We start from the raw sequence: 18,288 nt of genomic DNA on the forward strand, positions 1-18,288 counted from the left end.
TCTTTGGAAGGAAAAAAGAAATTACAGGAATAGTTACCCTAATTGAAAAGCGAGAAGGAATAGATTTTAACAGACGATATCAAGGATGCTATTTATGGAAGGATAATCTGTTAGCAGAAAGTGCCAGTGAACCTATAGGGGTCCAGGAGATTTTACCCTCCCAAGTGACTGCTGATGCCAACACAAGTGAGAAAAGAGCTATAGCCCAAAATAAATCAGAGCAGTAATGAAAGGGGGGGGGAGGAAAAATATTAATGTTTGCCTCACAGAGGAAGCTCAAAAGCAGAAATAAGAAATGATCTGAAACCGGGGGGGGGGGGGGAATGGGAAAGTAGACTAACAAAAGAAAAGTTCCAACAAGAGGGTCTGATTAATGAAGAAACAGTGAACAAGCAGAAAGACAGAGGGCTGACAGAATTCTAGTGATGGAATATGAAGCATTGAGAATTGAAAACAGATTCATTGACTGAAAAGGATCCTGTGCCAATTTTCAGTACTACAATATCCTTTTGAATGCTACACAGCTTCAAAAATCAGTAGTTCAAAGGCATACCCACAACATCTCTATTCTATGTTTAGGTAAAGATATGGCTCTGAAACTAGAAATAGGGAAAGCCAAAAAAGCAACACAGCCCTGAACTCTTAAGTCTTATAAGAGGCAAACAAGGAGAACACACAAATAGAAACTGAAAGAATGCAAAGAACCAAATGGAGCTGGAAGAAAAGCTGATTAGCCTGCCGGAAGTACAGATATGCAGTAATCCTGTCAACTTGGAATGTAAGTCTCATCACATGGCCAACATCTATTTATCTAAACATGGTCCATAGCACATTTATTTATCTAAACATGGTCCATGAAAAAGTGTCTTTTGCATCATCAGGTACTCATGTCCAAGCCTGGATCTTTGTACTAAGTCCTTTTAGATTCACAGCCAGTTCACCAGTAAGTTTATCCTATAACTGGGTACACATTGCACCCCCAATTTATTCAGGCCTTGGGAGCTACATTAGAAAGCTGCCCCATGCTGTGCTTTTTCAGACACTCTACCACACTTGTAGATGGCCACAGCATCTGTCTTCCTTCTCTCTTTTCCTAGAAAAAAATTTGCTCAGTTCTTTCCTTGCCTCTAAACTCTTCAATGGAAAGGCATCCACCAGTATCTTCCTAGAAGAGGATTTTTTACATTTTTAACTGGAAACAAAATTAAAATTCAACAGAGGAAGCTTAATGTACAGTAACATGCTGAGAACTGTGGTGGATTAGGGGATCCCATAATTCTACAAGGCTTGCTGATTAAAATTCTTTATGTAAAGAGAGCCACATACTGATCTCTCCCAATAGCCCCAAAATAAACTATGTCTGATATCAAACATGGATTCCTATCCTATATTTGACAGTACTCCTCTTAAGTTATAGTGAAGTTCAAGTTTTTCATTTCTCCAGTTTTCTTTAAGCACGGGACAGATAAATATTCATGTCTTGATTCTTTTGCTTCTTCCTATTTTCTTTATTTTCCTAATTTGCTACTCTTTGGGAAAGTTGCAACCTTATTGTCCCTCCCAGTTCCATTTGCAGCCAAGTCTGCAAGGCTCAGCCTCCTACTTACGTTTATGGCAAGTTTCCACCTGTAGGCCCCTGCCCTGCCCCATGTGCAACAGTAATTAAACAAGAAGGTGGGGTTAGCTAGCCTGTATAATGCATTAGTTGTTGGGAAATAAATAACTGGTGAATACCAATTAATTCTGAAGACCCACATGAGGGGAACTACAAAGAAAAAGTGACTCTGAATTTTAAAAGCATGTGGGGATTGGCTTACTCTTTAGCCAAAATAGCCTCCAGCAGAATTTAAAGCACAGATCTGTGCAGCATTTGTAAAGCACGGGAAATATAAGTGGTTAGACGTTTAAATGTCCCAGTATTAAGCGCTTAAAATTCGGGGGGGGGGGGCCTGCCTCTACCACTCTCGGAGTAAATAGTCTACCACCTTAAGTACGTTTCAGTGCTTTACTTACAGTAATCACAGGTCTCACTCATGCATCCTTCAATGCTACAGCAGAAACAACACAGGCAAGGTATTCTTGGTTTCAAAATACATAAGTTAGTTTCAAACATGTGGTCTGAATCTGATGTCCCAGTCTCAGATGTCTACTGGGTTGACATGGTTCAAAAGGAAGAGGAGAGAGTGAGAAAGGAACAGAAACAAACAACACAGCCTCCCACCACGAAGGTGAGGGAGCATTAACTGTGCCTTCTCTAAACATTTACAGCTCTGTGATCATTTACTAACCAGCATAGATATGCATTAATAGGTTTAACTGCAAAACTCCCACATTATTAACCCCTTCTACTCTAAGTCTCTGTATGAGTGTTTCAAGCTGCAAAGCCATTAACCTCTAGTAAAACTCAATGTGCTTTCATGGATTATCATAATTGTTTTACAACTGCAACCTCACTTTGTTTATTGCTCACTCTCTGGAGAAGTTACACTAATATTGGTCAATCCTAGACTTCCCAAGCTAAGCAAAGTGATCACAACCAATGCAATCCAGTCTGTAGAGTACAATCTCCAGCAAAGATCCAAAGAATAGTATTGCTAATTCCCTTATGGTTTCTTGTACATGAGTGCATTGACACACTAGCAAATCTGATAACAACACTCTGTTCTACTGAGAACTCATTTAAATCCTCAAAACACGCCACGGTCAAGTTTCCCAAGCTACAATCCCCAATTGCCACAATCATAAGGCAGAGATCATGGTTTGTTGCTCCTGCTCTCCCTAATGGAGGGACGAATCAGAAGCCATCTGCACATTCATGGCAAACTTTTAGTAATGGATTACAATGACAAGCATATTGGCAAGGCACCTACGGCAATGGCTCATCTCTCCAAAAGAGTATGGGAGAATATGATGCTAATGTTCAATACCAAGATGAAGGTCTACCAGGCTTGCGTGTTGAGCACACTGCTTTATGGAAGTGAGTTGTGGGCAACTTACAACCAGCAGCGGCAACACCACAATGCCTTTCACATGCGCTGCATCAGGAAGATTTAGGGCATCACAGGGCAAGTCAGAGTCTCAAACAAAGATGTGTTCTCCCAAGCCCACATTCCCAACATGTTCACACTCCTGTCTCAGCAACGTCTATGCTAGCTTGGTCATGTCCACAGAATGGAAGATATGAGAATCCCCAAGGACATGCTCTATGGGTAGTTGGCTTCAGGCATGAGGCCCATTGGCAGACCAACTCTGCATTACAAAGATTTCTGCAGAAGTGGCATGAAGGCTGGCAACATCAACCCTGCTATGTGGGAATCCCTTGCAGGCAACTGCAGTGCCTGGAAACAGACAGTAAAGTCATACATCCATAGCAGTGACCAGAGAAGGGTTGACCATTGGGAGGAGCACAGAGAGAAGAAACGCCATGGTGCATCTGCAGCAGCGCAACTGGACACCTCCAGCTGCAACAAAACATGTCTCTCCCATATCAATCTCTACAGCCACAGCAGGTACTGTAACCTTCCAACAGTTTGACTTGATGCCCAAAGGTGCACTTTTCCATTGACTACCAAGATGGATGGATTCCAACAGTGACATGTAAACACAGTCAAAATGCCCTTTCCATTCATCATATGCAGGTCTTCAGATGAAGGGTGATATACAAATTTAATAACTAACAACAATATTATTAATAAGCAACACTGGGTAATAATTTACAATGAAGTTTCTATTTCATCTCAATGGCTTAAAATGAAGCCTTCAAATTGTGGGTGGGGAGAAGATAAAGCCAAGTCCTGATTTTAGATTCTATAAAGCTTAAATAAATAGTATAGCACCAACAAACAGCTATGCTGTTACCATGTAGTTCAGGAGTTACAGGGGAAAATAAGACTGAGCATGTTTTTTACCACATATGCTATAAAATATATATGAATTAGTACACTCTAAATTAGTACACTTTATGCTGACCAAAAGGAAATAAATTAATTATGGCAGGTACTTTGTCAAAGTACTTCCTGCCTCAGATATGATCATAATATCTAATGAAAGTAAAAACCAAAAAGAATAATTCTAGTCAATTTTGTCTTGGCTTTTTATTGATCTGTAAGCTGATCTGAGAGCTGAAGATTGGGCCAAAATGCTTTAAATAAATGAATGAACACCAAATTCCATTGAAAAGAATTAAAATGAAAGTAATTGTGTATTCTCAGCCACAGAGTAGATCTATCCTTAACTGCAGTTTTTCAATCCAAAGCAATTAGAACTTCTTTCTACACCAGTCTCCTTCACTTCCTCATTTATTTCCTTGTTGCATCTCTCCATTTATGAGTTCAACAAAAATAAAAAGGCTTGCATTTGCAGTTGGTCAGGAATTCTACAACAGGTAGGATATGCCCAACCAGTTGTTAGCATACTTGTTCCCACCTTGAACTAGGACTAACATTCACATCACTGTACAGTGGTACCTTGGGTTAAGAACTTCATTTGTTCTGGAGGTTTGTTCTTAACCTGAAACTGTTCTTAACCTGAAGCACCACTTTAGCTAATGGGGCCTCCTGCTGCTGCCGCACCACTGCTGCGCGATTTCTGTTCTCATCCTGAAGCAAAGTTCTTAACCCGAGGTACTATTTCTTGGTTAGCGGAGTCTGTAACCTGAAGCGTCTGTAACCCGAGGTACCACTGTATACATTTTCACACAGAATCTGAAAAACATTTCTCACTATATCTGAGTATGCACCTATTCGTGACAGTCCAATGTCCATAGAACATCCAGATAGAAAAGGTACAGACTGTGTCATGCTGACAAGTAGGGAAGGAAACAAAGTAGGTTGTGAAAATGGCGAATGCACTGAGAGAAGTCAATGTAAAAACTGCTGGGACTGCAACACACTGTTATCTCAAAGGACATTCAACATATACTAACAACGAATATTATACTACTTCATCCCCAAGTAAAAATGAAAAACAAAAGCACACTAATCCCAACTAAAAATAGGGCACATGGTATTGTGTAAACAGTCCAAGCGAACCCCTGTTTAGGCAGATCAAATGAAATCAGGGCAAAAATGCTCTAGCGCACTGTTCACCTGATTACTTAAGAATCTTAGACCATGGTTCACAGAAGGAGATGTGAAAGCTGCCTGGGACAATCAATTGCAATCCCTTGTCAACATGCAGAACTCTCCAGATCATACAGACACATGCCTATAATCTAGACTAGGGAATGCAGAGAAGAGATGAAAGTAGGACAATTGATGCACTACAGAATAGAGTCTGCAGAAGCTCCAAAAAGCAAGGGAACCAAGCTACACATTACAAGGATGATACTTGTCTACCTATTACTTACAACAGGAATAAACCGTGGTTTATATTCTTACCCCTAATACTCTCGCACAAAAGCATAAAAGGTTACTGCACACAGGAGGAAGAGGTTGAACTATCATATTATGTTCTATGATGGAGCAGAAAGATAGCTATATTTCACCCTGTTTTCATCATAGAATTCAAAACAGCATACACTGTGCTCACTGGCAGTCTCTCCTCTATGTACACCTTCTTAGCGTCCAAGAGCATTGCTGTATCATGTGCCCTCGGACAATGCCCAAGGTTAAAAAAACTCACTCAAAACTTGCTTGAATATGTGACACATTTTAAAAACAATACCTCATTCCCACCCCCATCCCAGTTGATCAAATTTTGGCCTCTTTAAGTTGCAATCGTTTAAATATTTACCTGGTTCAGTCTGACTTATTTCTGAGTAGACATGTGCAGGATTGCACTTCCAAATATCTCTGCTTGGTTTGGTTTTGTTTTAAAGTAATTATATGTTTAATTAGTTTGACAACTTCATAGTCTTTTTAATAAGCTGACATCCCTTGTTAATAAACAGCAGGCTGCATTATATCACTCTAGTTCTACATTTAGCCTAGTACTGTTTGCTCCGATTGGCAGCAGCCTCCCAAGTCTCTTTCCCATCACATACCAACTGAGTCCTTTTTAAACTAGAGATACTAGGGACTGAAACTGGAGTTTTCTGCATGCAAAGCAAATACTCTGGGAAACCAAAGCTCAGTAATATTTTTCCAGAAAATCAGGGCATCCTTCAAGACGATGGCAGAAAATAAAAACACCAAATCCTACCACACAGATCTGTTGCCTTTAATATGCAATATTTAGATTCCATAAGATGCTCTTGAATGTGGTAAGGAAGGGCTTTTGATTTTACATTCTGCTCTGTTCCCCAGTTCTTCATTTCTTGGCAGCACAAGCCAAATAGCCTCATTTGTGTGTGTTCCTCAATGCCTCATTTGTGTGTGATCCTATCATGCCAACCTTTGATTGCAACAGCGAATACACATCCCTCAATCAAATCATCATGGATTACAAATGCATAGCAAATATCAGAGATATTTGAAAAGGTTTGCTTATACGGCCAGCGAAAACAGCATAACCCAGTTCCAATCACCGTTTTTCTTCTTATTGTTTTTGTGCGCCTTGCCGAATCAAAACCCCGGACAGACATCTCCTTTGCCCCGGCGTGATGCACAACTTGCCAAGCTTCCCCCAACCCCGATTTGTCATTCATTCCCACACAAATCTGGCGTCTCCAGACCCGTCTGCAACAGACAATGTGCAGGGTGACATCAGCCAAGCTGCCGCTCGCCCCTCCCACAGACAACGTGTCAAACACAATTTACAATCCACCCACTTCTGCCTCGGGCTCCTGCCTGCGCGGCTCCCTTCTCGAGGCACCTACGGCTCGGTTGCCTTGTCGCCGCCGCGCGCTTAGCACCGGCGGGGACGGGCGAAGGGGCTCAGGCGCCGCCACCCACGCTTTGCCCGGCTTTCCTCTAACGCCGCGAGGTGAAGGGATTCCTGTGCGGGCTTCCCCAACTGCGGCCAACCCGCTCCTTTCCCCCAAGGAAGACTCTCCCCCTCCTCAGTTTTCTTGCTGCTGCAGGGCGAGTGTCCCCCCCCACACACACACACACCTGCCCAGTTTCAGGTGCAGACACGCAGTGACCCTCCGCGTCAGGGATACGTTTTTTCTGGTAGCCCAACGCCTCCAAAACATACAAGAGGGACGAACAGGTCCCAACCTCGGGGACTTTCCCACCCCTCGCCTACGGCCCCACGGCGAAAGGGAAACGGGGCACTATTACGAGGCGGTTCAGTTTTGCCCCCTTCCCTCAGAGAAGCCTGTTGAGAGCGGCCCCGGCAAGGGCGCCTCCGACGCCCCACTTCACTGACCTGGAGAGGTGCTTCAGGATCTGCTTCTTGATGATGCCCGCCATGGCCAGCGCGCCTCACCCCCCCGCCTGCTTCAGGGAAACCGAAAGAAACCCGGCGCTCCTCGACCCATCCCGGCGCTTCCTGCCGTCCTGTGCCAGGGAGCGGAGGCGCCCCCGCTCACCCGCTCTCCGGCCCCGCCGCCATCTTGATTGCAGTATCGCCAGCTGACAGGCTTTCGCTGAGCAGAGCCGGGCGGGGAAAGGGCGGCACCAGCGCCAGGAGCGCCGCCCGCCTGGAACCCGGACGGGGGAAGCGGGCGGCTCTCGGCCGGGATTCGGCGGGCAAGGGCGGCGAGGATCCCGCCACAAGGGCTCCCCGGGTGCTGCTGCCTGACGCTGGTGTCACCTTTTGCCTCCGGTGAATGACGCCCGCTAAATCCAAGCTTTAGTGGAATAATTTCACGGCAGCGAGGCACGCCGGCCTGGAAGCTTCACTGCCCCACTCACAAAAGTCCGTTTTCCATGCTGGGAAAGAGAAATATCTTGAGGAGTTGGTTTTTTGTGGTTGTTGGAATTTTTTTGCAACGAAGAGGGGCAGCTTTTACACAATAGCACTTAACTACCTGTTTTCCAGGTCCACTTGCAACGTTTATCAGGAGCGTAATACAAAAACACGATTTATTTTCCTGTGTTCTCTCTTGGCGATGAACCCTGTCACCCAAATTCGCTATGAGAGGGGAATGAAGATCTGACTCCTTAAAGCAATTTAGAACTCGTTCCCTATCGCCCCTCCCCACATTATACTATTTTTCTCCTCACCAATTTTAGCATCTAATTACCATCAAAATCCAAGAGCACATCCTGTTTACAATTACTCGGGAATAATAAGTACTACTGAAATAATTGCAAAGTGTCCAGCTGAATAAAATCACCTTAAGCCCGCAAACTATCCAAAAGCCTGAAGGGAAAAAGTCATAGTAGAATTTTTAAAAGTATGAAGACAATACCTACCCTCAACTAAAAGATAGGATTTTGTTTATGTAGTGTGGGATAACTAGTGTAAGTGAAATACTGCCTTTTGACTCTCCAATTTCTGACCTTCCACTTTAATAAATGTTTAAACGTGTTTAAAAGACACAACATTTGGCAGCAGAGTAATCTTTCCAGATTGCCTTGTATGGGTGAAAAATGAGACACACAGTCACACATTCCTTTAAGCTTTTTTTTTTTTTTAATGTCCTGGGAAAAGTCTGCTCATCAGCAGCGAATAAATAAAAAGTCTATATATTGGACTATATTGCAAATGACGAGAGCTGGCTCTGAGCGACAAAATTTTCCCTACATTGCAGAAGTGCTGGAGGCTGAAGTTTTCCCTTACAGAGGTTTCCACGATAATTATACACAGTCCTCGCATATTATATAGATGCGGAAATATAAGGCTATACAGATATTGTAAGTGAACCTTGATGCTATCCGGGCATCTCACCCGATACATGCCTAAAAGGTCCCCAAAACAGAATGTTCCCTTCACACCACGGAAGAGCCGAGTTTCAAAGAACAGACATCCCTCTTTTTTGTCTGAATGGACTTAACTGAAACTGGAAACTGGGATGAAGCAGTCTAAGTTTATATTAAAACTGACTCTATCAGTCTAAGATTACAAGTCTACGCCTAATACTCAAACATAGGAAGCTAGAGCTCTTCTATTATTTCCTATCTCTATGACTTTCCCCCTACAGTATTTTCTCTTACGTCGGGAAAGTCCTCCACTATCCCATCATTCAACGGGGCTAAGTTCCTTTTACCAAAGAGAAGGCGAGAAAGAAAGGATCCGCCCGGTGGTGACTAAAGACGTTTCAGCCGCATGGTTATTTAGCGCTGGCTTGCCGATGGGGCGGAGCTGAGGGACCAAAGGAGAAAAATGGCGACTCTCGTGTTAGATAACGGCGCCTACAATGCCAAGATCGGATACAGTCACGCTCATGTCAGGTGAGAAGCCTCATTCGCTTGAGGTCTGGATGGAGTTAAATTCTTTTGGAACAGGCAGTCGGTTCTCCTATGGGTTTTCTCGCATGTTTTGATATGGGCATCTGTGAGAATGTAATCAATTCACTGGCAGTTATGAATGAATTAAGGAATTATTCCTAATGTGCAGGAATTGTCCAAACAAGCGTCCAGTGAAAAAGTGGCTATTACAGGAAACATAATCCAGGTACTAAATCCAACGAAAGAATGAAATCAGTATGGTTTGTTTGGAAACAGCTAGTGTAGGAGTGTGCAAACTTCTGAGAGATCTGGGTTACAAAAGGTGTTTCCAGCAAATTGACATGTTAAAAGTAGTTTACTGTGGAACCCACTCTCCCAGGAGGCAGTGATGGCCACCAACCTAGATGGTGGGAGGAAATCCAACCTAAAGGAGGATTTGAAAAATTCATGGAGAGGGTTTTCAAAGGCTTCTAGCTATGATGGCTATACTCTGCCTCTGAAGTGAGAGGAGGTAAGGTTTCTGAATATTAGTTTCTGGAAACCACAGCAGGAGAGAGAGCTCTTGTGCTTGGGTCACACTTGTGGGTTTCCCACAGGCATTGGTTGGTCACTTACGTTACTGACCTTTAAAAATGTGTATAAAGCTGCCGGGTTTCTTTCCCCTCCCCACAGTGTTATTCCGAACTGTCAGTTTAGATCAAAGACTGCTCGTCTGAAAACATTTACAGCTAACCAACTGGATGAAATTAAAGATCCATCTGGACTTTTTTATATACTCCCGTTCCAGAAGGTAATTTAAATAGCATGGATATGGTTTAGTCAGATTTATGCATGAGTAGATGTAGTTTTTGAACAATAGTCATGAAGAATATTAGTCATGTAGTTTTTGAACAATAGTCATGAAATTAAAATCAGAAAGGAGGGAAACATTTCTTTCTATATAACGAAGCCTTAGATGGAAATTATTGTTTGTATTTAGCTGTGCATCTTAATAATAATAAATTAAACTTGCAAACCTGTTAACACTTATTTGGGTGTAAGTCCCACTGCCTTCAGAGGAATATGCTTATATATAGAAATGGTCAGGATAAAGTCTTAAATAATGTATTTATTATACCTGATCATAAATAAATAACATGGAGTAAATACTACTCTAGGACAAGGAGCCAAATCATCCAAACACCTTCAAGAGATCAGGTTTCTTCCAGTAGGGTGCTAAAGAAAGTTTGAAGGACAGTGTAAAATTATGCAAATATCAAATGGTTAGAGCAGTAACTTTACTTTTTCAATAACAGGGCTACTTGGTAAACTGGGATGTTCAAAGACAAGTGTGGGACTATCTTTATGGAAAAGAAATGTATCAGGTAATTAAACACTTTCCTATATCTTGAAGGTAGCACTAGAAGAATATAAAAATGCAGGCTGCTTATTGGAAGTCAGCATAACCTAATAGTTGAAGCTTGTGCATCAGCTTTAATTTAAACTGTGAGTGTTTTGATTTCTACAAATGAGGGCATTTACTGTTTCATTTAAAGCATGGGTTTTTATTTTTACAAAAATGTGCTTGTTCAGTGTAGGTGTTCTAAAGAATGATGTATCAGCAGATAAAATAATCCATATCTGCTTGTGGGATCTGTCAAACCTTCATAGAGTATTTTATCTCAGTGTTGCATATTTTTCTGAATTGGAGTTTGACCTACCCCGATGCACCTGCTGATTTTACATCCCAAGATGCATCATGGCAAACCCATCTCAGCCAGTGTTTACTCAAGACTTTTATTGGTTACTGTCTTTAACATACAGGATGATACATTTTAGCAAGTACATTATAGAGTTTAGGATATAGTTTAGGATGGGGTTTTTTTATTGCAAGTTACCACTCAGTTTCCTAAAGAATTCCATAGAACACAAGGGAAATAACATTGCTGAACCAGAATTCAAGCTCACACTAAGGTCTTACATTCTGCACATCATACAACAATGGAGGGCAGGGAGAGGGGGCGGGAAAGGGATCCAGCAATCGACCGCAAGCTACCAAAAGCTCCCAGGGATCAACCTGCTGGACATCTCTGCTGTACCTGTATACACAATAGTAAGTCCCTCTGAGTTCAGTGAAGCCTACTTGCAGGTAAATGGGTAGCTTGAATTACTTCATCCATTAGTCACTTGCCCACTCACTAGTTACCTCTGTAAAAATATGTAGGTTTTATTAAATTTTGTATAACCTACAATCTTTTTTCAAGTAGGTGTTCCTGCTGTCACAACAGAAAGCTACTATACTACAGTGGCAAGAAGTGTGAGCTGTGAGTTAGGAGAAAATCCCCAGTTCAAATGTCACCTTAGCCATTGATGACCCTTCATCAAGCCACTTTTACCCAGTCTCTCATCTGCAGCCGAGGAGCATTACTGGCCTATCTTTCTAAGACAGTTCCAAATACTATTGAGATAATTTATGTGAAGTGTTTTGAAATATTCTCTGTACATATTATTAAGACTATATTTATTAATAGTCAGACCCTAATTTTAGATACACTCTTAAAAAAAAAGATTGCTTCTGAATCTTGAAATATTTTCCTACATAGGTAGATTTTGTAGATACCAATATCATCATCACAGAACCTTATTTCAACTTCAGCTCAATACAAGAGTCCATGAACGAAATATTGTTTGAAGAATACCAATTCCAAGCAGTTCTCAGAGTAAATGGTGAATGGCAAGTCCTCTTACTGTTTATTTTTGGGGGAGAAAATGTTTTCGTTTGGCATTGCTACAACACTTTGTTTGCTAATAATAATAATAATAATAATAATAATAATAATATATTTATACACCTCCCATCTGGCTGGGTTTCCCAGCCACTCTGGGTGGCTTCCAAAACATGTAAAAGCATAATGTCAAACATTTAAAACTTCCCAATACAGGATTACCTTCAGGTGTCTTCTAAAAGTTGTGTAGTTCTTTATCTCCTTAACATCTGATGGGAGGATGGCGCCACTGCTGAGAAGGCCCTCTGTATCTGACACTATGATATGGCTCTGTTTTTCAGCTGGGGCTCTCAGTGCCCATAGATACTTCCGGGATAACCCATCAGAACTGTGTTGCATCATTGTAGACAGTGGGTATTCTTTTACACACATTGTACCTTACTGCAGGAGTAAAAAGAAGAAGGAGGCCATTATAAGGTAAAAAACCATATTTTTTAATATTTTTAAAAAGACGTATTCGTGTTTTTACAATATAAAAAAGAAAATCTTTCTTGTTCTTAGGATTAACGTGGGAGGAAAGCTCTTAACCAATCATCTAAAGGAGATAATCTCTTACAGGTAAAACACTAACTAGAATTTATTACAATCTTATCTGGTTCACAGTAATAAAAACATAGTTTATTTTATAGGGCAAAAATACTTGTTTAAAAAGATAAAAGAGAAGATCACTTTTGATATCAAGGTTTGCTGAAGGACTGTGAAGGCTTACTTTGCCTAGATTATGGTGCAATGTATGCAATGATACTTAAAATTAGGTTTTTTGCAGCAATAAATTAATTGCAGCAGAAGTTAAATCGGAAAAATAGATGGAACACTCCAGAAAATGAGCAGTAAAATTATTCTGTGAATTGTTTTAGGTATGGTAATGAAAGTGCACCATAATTTACTGGCATATCTTGTTGGTTGTTTCCAAATGCTACTGGTTCCATGGAGAATCTGAGTGAATCTGTAGGTATGCTAGGCCACATGAGTAGACTATAATGGGGCGAGGTTCATGAACTTGAGGGCTACCTCTTTTTGTATACACAAACTTTCATAAGCTACACCCTAGAAAGTTCATTGGGAATATACAGATGGGCAAAACCAACTGGGTTCCTCACAGTGAGTTAAGCTGCTCAACCTAGATTTCATGGCCACTTGTTTCCCATGTCCTATCCCCCATCTCAACAGTAGTGAGAACTTTTCTATTCTGAAGATCCCCCTGCATCCTTAGGTCTTGCTGGTTCTATTTAGAGGGCTGTTTAGTGTTAGATACTACTCATGTGCCAATTCTGGATGTCTTCTGTAAAGGTGTATAACCTCCTTTTTTAAAAAGCCCCATCAAACAGTACCTTTCCTATATACGTAATTTTATTCCTCTTGTATAGAAAGGGTGGTATGAGAATATTATTAACTTTTTCTACTAAAAACCATGAACTTCATCTGGTTTAACAGATTAGTTCCTAATCACAACTTAATGAGAACTGAAAGAAGTGCAGTGTTAAGAACGTTCACCCTCCTCTTACTGTTCTTTGGTTTAATAGCATGCCCTACTCCACAGAGGATTAAAGGCTTAAGTGAGTTTTCCACAATTAATCTAACAGCTTTACTATAACATTTAAGCTTCAATAAATACTCATATTGAATACTCATAACAGACCAGCAATGAAAACAAGATAAAGTAGCATTATTTTCTTTAAAAATTATAGGCAACTCCATGTTATGGATGAAACCCATGTGATTAACCAAGTGAAAGAAGATGTATGTTATGTTTCCCAAGACTTTTTCAAGGATATGGAGACTGCCAAGTATGGGTTTTTTTATACTGCTAAATATAGTTAATGGTAATTTTGTCTATGGCCTGAAGAATTTATTATGTATTGCCTTGTGGTGAAAAAAACCACCATTCTGTTGACAGTGGTCTATGAAAACATTAAATATCAAATTCCTTTACTGAAAGCATCTTGTGTCTGGGGCTTAAATTTAAGCTTGGGTTCATTAAGGGTTAGCTCTGAAACATGTTGTTATGAAGACTGCCTTTGAGCATGTATGGAGTGCTGTTCTGACCCAAGTCCCCATATCTGGAAACAGGGATAATGATCTTTGAGGTCCCATTTCAGCCAGACTTGAGTTTATAGTCTTGATTCCGTTACTGAAGCATCTGCAATGTTCCAAATCATTTTCAAGCTCTACATATGCAATTAACTTACGTGGTTGAAATTGCATGCAATGCAGAGCACACACAGGTTCTGGCATGTTGTTGCAAGATCTCACAGGAACTCACAGTCCCACAGGAACTTGCAAGAGCACCCCAAAGCCTATGCAGTGTGCGGGACTTGCCCAGTAAGCATGGCAGAGCTTAAAAGCTGTCTTCCCGGGGTGTGGGGGGTGATGGTAAGGCTCGCTTGGCAAGGATACTTGTGTGGGGATGGTTTGAATTTACACAGTTTTGCATATTCCTGCCATCCCCAGAACATAAACCCCATGCAAGGTGTGATTGTCCCGCTATTAAGTTCAACATCTATACGCACTGAATACCCCAAATAGCTTTACATGGTGGTGAGCTGTCTTACTGATTAAAAGTCAAAAGGAGGTTATCCTATGCAGCTTTCTTATTTAGTTATCATCAAAGCCTCCTTTTGAGAGGTCTCCACATTTGAGAAAGTTGGACTTAAACCCATATTAGGGTAAATTGTTAATTATTTATTTACAATGAAATACTTTTTTTTGTGGCTCTGAAGAATCATTAACTTAGGATGTATTCTGAATTCCAACCTGTTTCAGATTGAAGGGGGAAGAAAATACAGTAATGTTGGACTATGTTTTACCAGACTTCAGCACAATAAAAAAAGGGTTTTGTAAGGTAATTGCATAAAATCAGTCTTCTTCTTCATTTCATTTTTATACTTACATATATTTTTAAGAAAAAGATCTCAAAGCATTTACAACCTACATCAAATAAAACAATCCAGAAGAAGACATTACAGAAGAAAGTCCAATATAAAGTATATATTCAAAGCAGCATAATTAACAGGAAATTAAAATATTGCCTTTAAGATTTTGAAACTAAAACATTACAAAGGAGGTCAACTACAGAATGCACATTTAATGCAGCAAAGATAATAAAAAATTATATTAAATGTTTCAAAAGGAAACATTATTAGAGGAAGTCAGATGTAAAATGCAAATTTAAAACAAGGTAATTAACATCTGGAGGATGAAAGGTTCTCCAACACTTATGCAACCTAGTTAGAAAAAAAAATAGTCTCTATTGAGAGAGGGGGGATGTGAAATGAATTGCCATTTTTCGTTTGTTGATTCATCCTCTTACTGTTCAGTCATAGCATGTTGGCTGCAATTTCTATGTTATTATGTGCTGATATAGCTAGGTATACAGTGGTGCCCCGCAAGACGAATGCCTCGCAAGACGAAAAACTCGCTAGACGAAAGGGCTTTGCGTTGCTTCGCTAGACGAATTTCCCTATGGGCTTGCTTCGCAAGACGAAAACGTCTTGCGCTTTTTTTTAAAGCCGCTTGAAGAGGCGCAGTTGCGATGGACCGTGCTTCGCAAGACGAAAAACATCGCAAGACGAAAAGACTCGCGGAACGAATTATTTTCGTCTTGCGAGGCACCACTGTAATTGTATGGAAGAAATATACAAGTTTCAGATTCTCATACAGGTTTTGGATCCCAGCTACTACATGGGAAAAATCATGCAAATAAGGTGACTGATTAATGTTGATATTTAAAGCTGGTTTCATTATAACATGTTTGTTAATTTACATCTATTTGATTTAGCCAAGGGAAGAAATGGTGTTAAGTGGAAAATACAAAACTGGTGAACAAATACTTCGTCTTACAAATGAGCGATTTGCTGTTCCAGAGATACTCTTCCATCCTTCAGATATTGGTATTCAAGAAATGGGAATTCCTGAAGCCATTGTTTATTCAATTCAGAACTTGCCGGAAGGTATTCTTATTTAAACAATGTAACTACCAAAATTAACTGTAGAACATGTTGCATAGTTAGACTTTTTGTTTTGCTTCTAAAGTTCCCATATCAAGGACAAAAACTCAGTTGTCTAGAACAGTGGTTTTCAACCAGTGTACCATGGCACCCTTGAAGGATGGTCAGGGGTATTATGGGCAACACTGACTTCTCTCCCTTTTTCCTTCCCTCCTTCCTTAGATGCCCTCTTGCATCTCTGCCTGCCAAAGGCTTGTACAGCTGTTTGTTGCATTCGCTCTGCAGGCGAATGGTGCCTCTGGGGCTGGTAAAGAGGTGCTGGTTGCCAGGAACTGAGACACCCTTGGAGTAAGCAAGCAAACGGGTGAGGGAGCCCAGCCCGCCAGTCCACCAGCCATTGCTGTTGGGAATGGACAGACAAGTTCCAGGCCCTGTGGGGCAGTGTGAGGAGGCACATCTCTTTGAGGTGGGCGAGGTGACAGCTCAGAGACCAGGGATGGCAGTAGTGGCTGCCCTGAGGAGAGGAGAGAAGGCTGAGGGAACACTCAAGAGAGTGTTTGAAAAATGGTGAGAGGCTGGGCTCCTAAGCCCCACAGGGGTGCTGCAGAAAGAATGTAGTCAGTCAAGGGAGCGACGGACTCAAAAAGGCTGAAAACCTCTGTTCCAGTAATTCTCCAGTAACAAATTGTAATAAACACTATTTCTTGACATGTTACTGTTGTAAAATTGCTGAAGTTACCTATGCAATATCCAGACTTCTGAATTAAGTAGTTTAATGCATCCAAAGTTGATTGGGAGCCAGAACACTTAGCACCCTCTTCATAAACTTGGAAGTAAGCAATTTGCATTAGAAGAATATTTAAACATGTGACTGAGGTACTGCCTCCAATGCAAGTGCTTTTCATTACAGACTCCGATGCAAGTGCTTCCAATGCTTTTCATTACAGACTTAATATAACTATATAAAGTCAAGCAAGTTATTGTAGAATTATAACTTGTTTCTTTCTGGTCTTCATAGAAATGCAACCACATTTCTTTAAGAATATTGTTTTAACTGGTGGAAACACACATCTCCCCGGCTTCAGGGATCGTGTTTACTCTGAGGTCCGATGCCTCACTCCCACTGACTACGATGTTTCTGTTGTTCTGCCAGAGAAGTAAGTAACCTTTCAGTTACAAATGTGGATTCTCAATTGACAGTTACCCACTCTATTTTTATATTCCATATTGTCATATAATGTAGTACTTGCTGATACTGAAAATCAATATTAAACTAACTTTGTAAACTAACTGTATTTTACAGTTTACACAATTATTTTATTTACTTTCCAGCCCTATTACTTATTCCTGGGAAGGTGGAAAGCTGATTTCTGAAAATGACGATTTTGAAGATATGGTAGTAACCAGAGAAGACTATGAAGAAAATGGACATAGTATATGTGAAGAGAAATTTGATATTTAAATGGTTCACAAGATATGGACATTATATTGTATATGTTAAAGACCTGGAAGTTTTCTTAGATTGGAACCCTGATGTAGTTTTTCTAAAGAATGAAACTGTACTGTCAATTAATATATATGTAAGGTTTTATTCATTTTTATATACATGTAGCTTATTGGGGTTTTTCCTTCATATTCTTTGCCACTCAAATGCTGGTAGAAACTGAAATCTGGATGCAAATGGCTGAACTGAAAATATATCCATAAAAGTACATTTCTTCAATTAAAAATATGCTAGAATATTTAGTAGGAAATGAAATAAAACATTTGAATCCAATGTTTATTTGGAAAATAGTGGTTGTATTGTAACTGAACACAAGAACACTAGATCATAAATCTAGAAGGCTAGTTCCAGATTTATTCAAACACTCTGCTTAACCAATTCCTATCTACTATTACATTAAAGAGGGATTTAAGCAGGAATGCTTTTATTTTCTGTGAAAGGGAATAAAGAGGACAACAAGTCAAACAAAAAAAGTCACCAATTTAAAACATTTTTATAATAAAAAGTATTATGAAGTATTTTATTAGAGAAACAGCTCAAATCAGCTACAGGCCATGTGTTGCTTTTTAAAATAAAAAACTGCAACTCTTCAACCCACCTTGGATTTTGTTCGAGGAATAATGTTTCCCCCATTGCAGAATGACAACCCATTGCTCATAGGTGTGGTGCAATCTGGACAGAGAAGAGCATCCAGACACCATTGCTATGTTTACTTGAGCTGTTCTACACTTACAAAGAGGCATCCAATTTGCGTGTGTGCACATAAACAGTTATACCTCACAAAACAGTAGTTTGGAAGCAACTCCTGTCCACAACGCCAACTTGTTCAAGACGTATGCTAGTGGATTAGAAGA

The 18,288-nt window shown here is 40.4% G+C and overlaps 2 protein-coding genes across 4 annotated transcripts in view; one reads left to right on the forward strand and one right to left on the reverse strand.

Annotated features, from left to right (window-relative positions):
- Nucleotides 1-8,151, reverse strand: part of BLTP3B (bridge-like lipid transfer protein family member 3B) — a 47,838-nt gene extending 39,687 nt beyond the window's left edge. Inside the window, exon 1 of one of the 3 annotated variants that reach the window (XM_082240756.1) lies at nucleotides 7,252-8,151. In XM_082240756.1, the coding sequence (XP_082096882.1) occupies nucleotides 7,252-7,295 (44 nt within the window). In that variant the 5' untranslated portion in view covers nucleotides 7,296-8,151. The remainder of the gene's footprint in view (nucleotides 1-7,251) is intronic. The other 2 variants (XM_082240754.1, XM_082240755.1) reach the window with 2 other exon arrangements.
- An 846-nt stretch (nucleotides 8,152-8,997) lies between these two features.
- ACTR6 (actin related protein 6) lies at nucleotides 8,998-17,707 on the forward strand. The gene is made up of 11 exons (XM_082240807.1): nucleotides 8,998-9,221; nucleotides 9,891-10,008; nucleotides 10,514-10,582; nucleotides 11,801-11,924; nucleotides 12,265-12,400; nucleotides 12,485-12,541; nucleotides 13,672-13,770; nucleotides 14,747-14,825; nucleotides 15,762-15,933; nucleotides 16,949-17,087; nucleotides 17,263-17,707. The coding sequence occupies exons 1-11, from the start codon at nucleotides 9,154-9,156 to the stop codon at nucleotides 17,390-17,392; spliced, it is 1,191 nt and encodes a 396-aa protein (XP_082096933.1). The 5' UTR covers nucleotides 8,998-9,153; the 3' UTR covers nucleotides 17,393-17,707.
- The last annotated feature ends 581 nt before the right edge of the window (nucleotides 17,708-18,288 follow it).

This window comes from Podarcis vaucheri, assembly GCF_965113315.1.
Source record: "Podarcis vaucheri genome assembly, chromosome: 10".
Lineage (NCBI taxonomy): Eukaryota > Metazoa > Chordata > Lepidosauria > Squamata > Lacertidae > Podarcis > Podarcis vaucheri.

What these genes read in the sequence shown, in the direction of transcription:
- ACTR6 (XM_082240807.1), top strand. Translation starts at nt 9,154, where the DNA reads ATGGCGACTCTCGTGTTAGATAACGGCGCCTACAATGCCAAGATCGGA. An exon ending in TACAGTCACGCTCATGTCAG is followed by an intron (nt 9,222 to 9,890) that starts GTGAGAAGCCTC and finishes CCCTCCCCACAG; the next exon opens with TGTTATTCCGAACTGTCAGT. An exon ending in AGCAGTTCTCAGAGTAAATG is followed by an intron (nt 11,925 to 12,264) that starts GTGAATGGCAAG and finishes TCTGTTTTTCAG; the next exon opens with CTGGGGCTCTCAGTGCCCAT.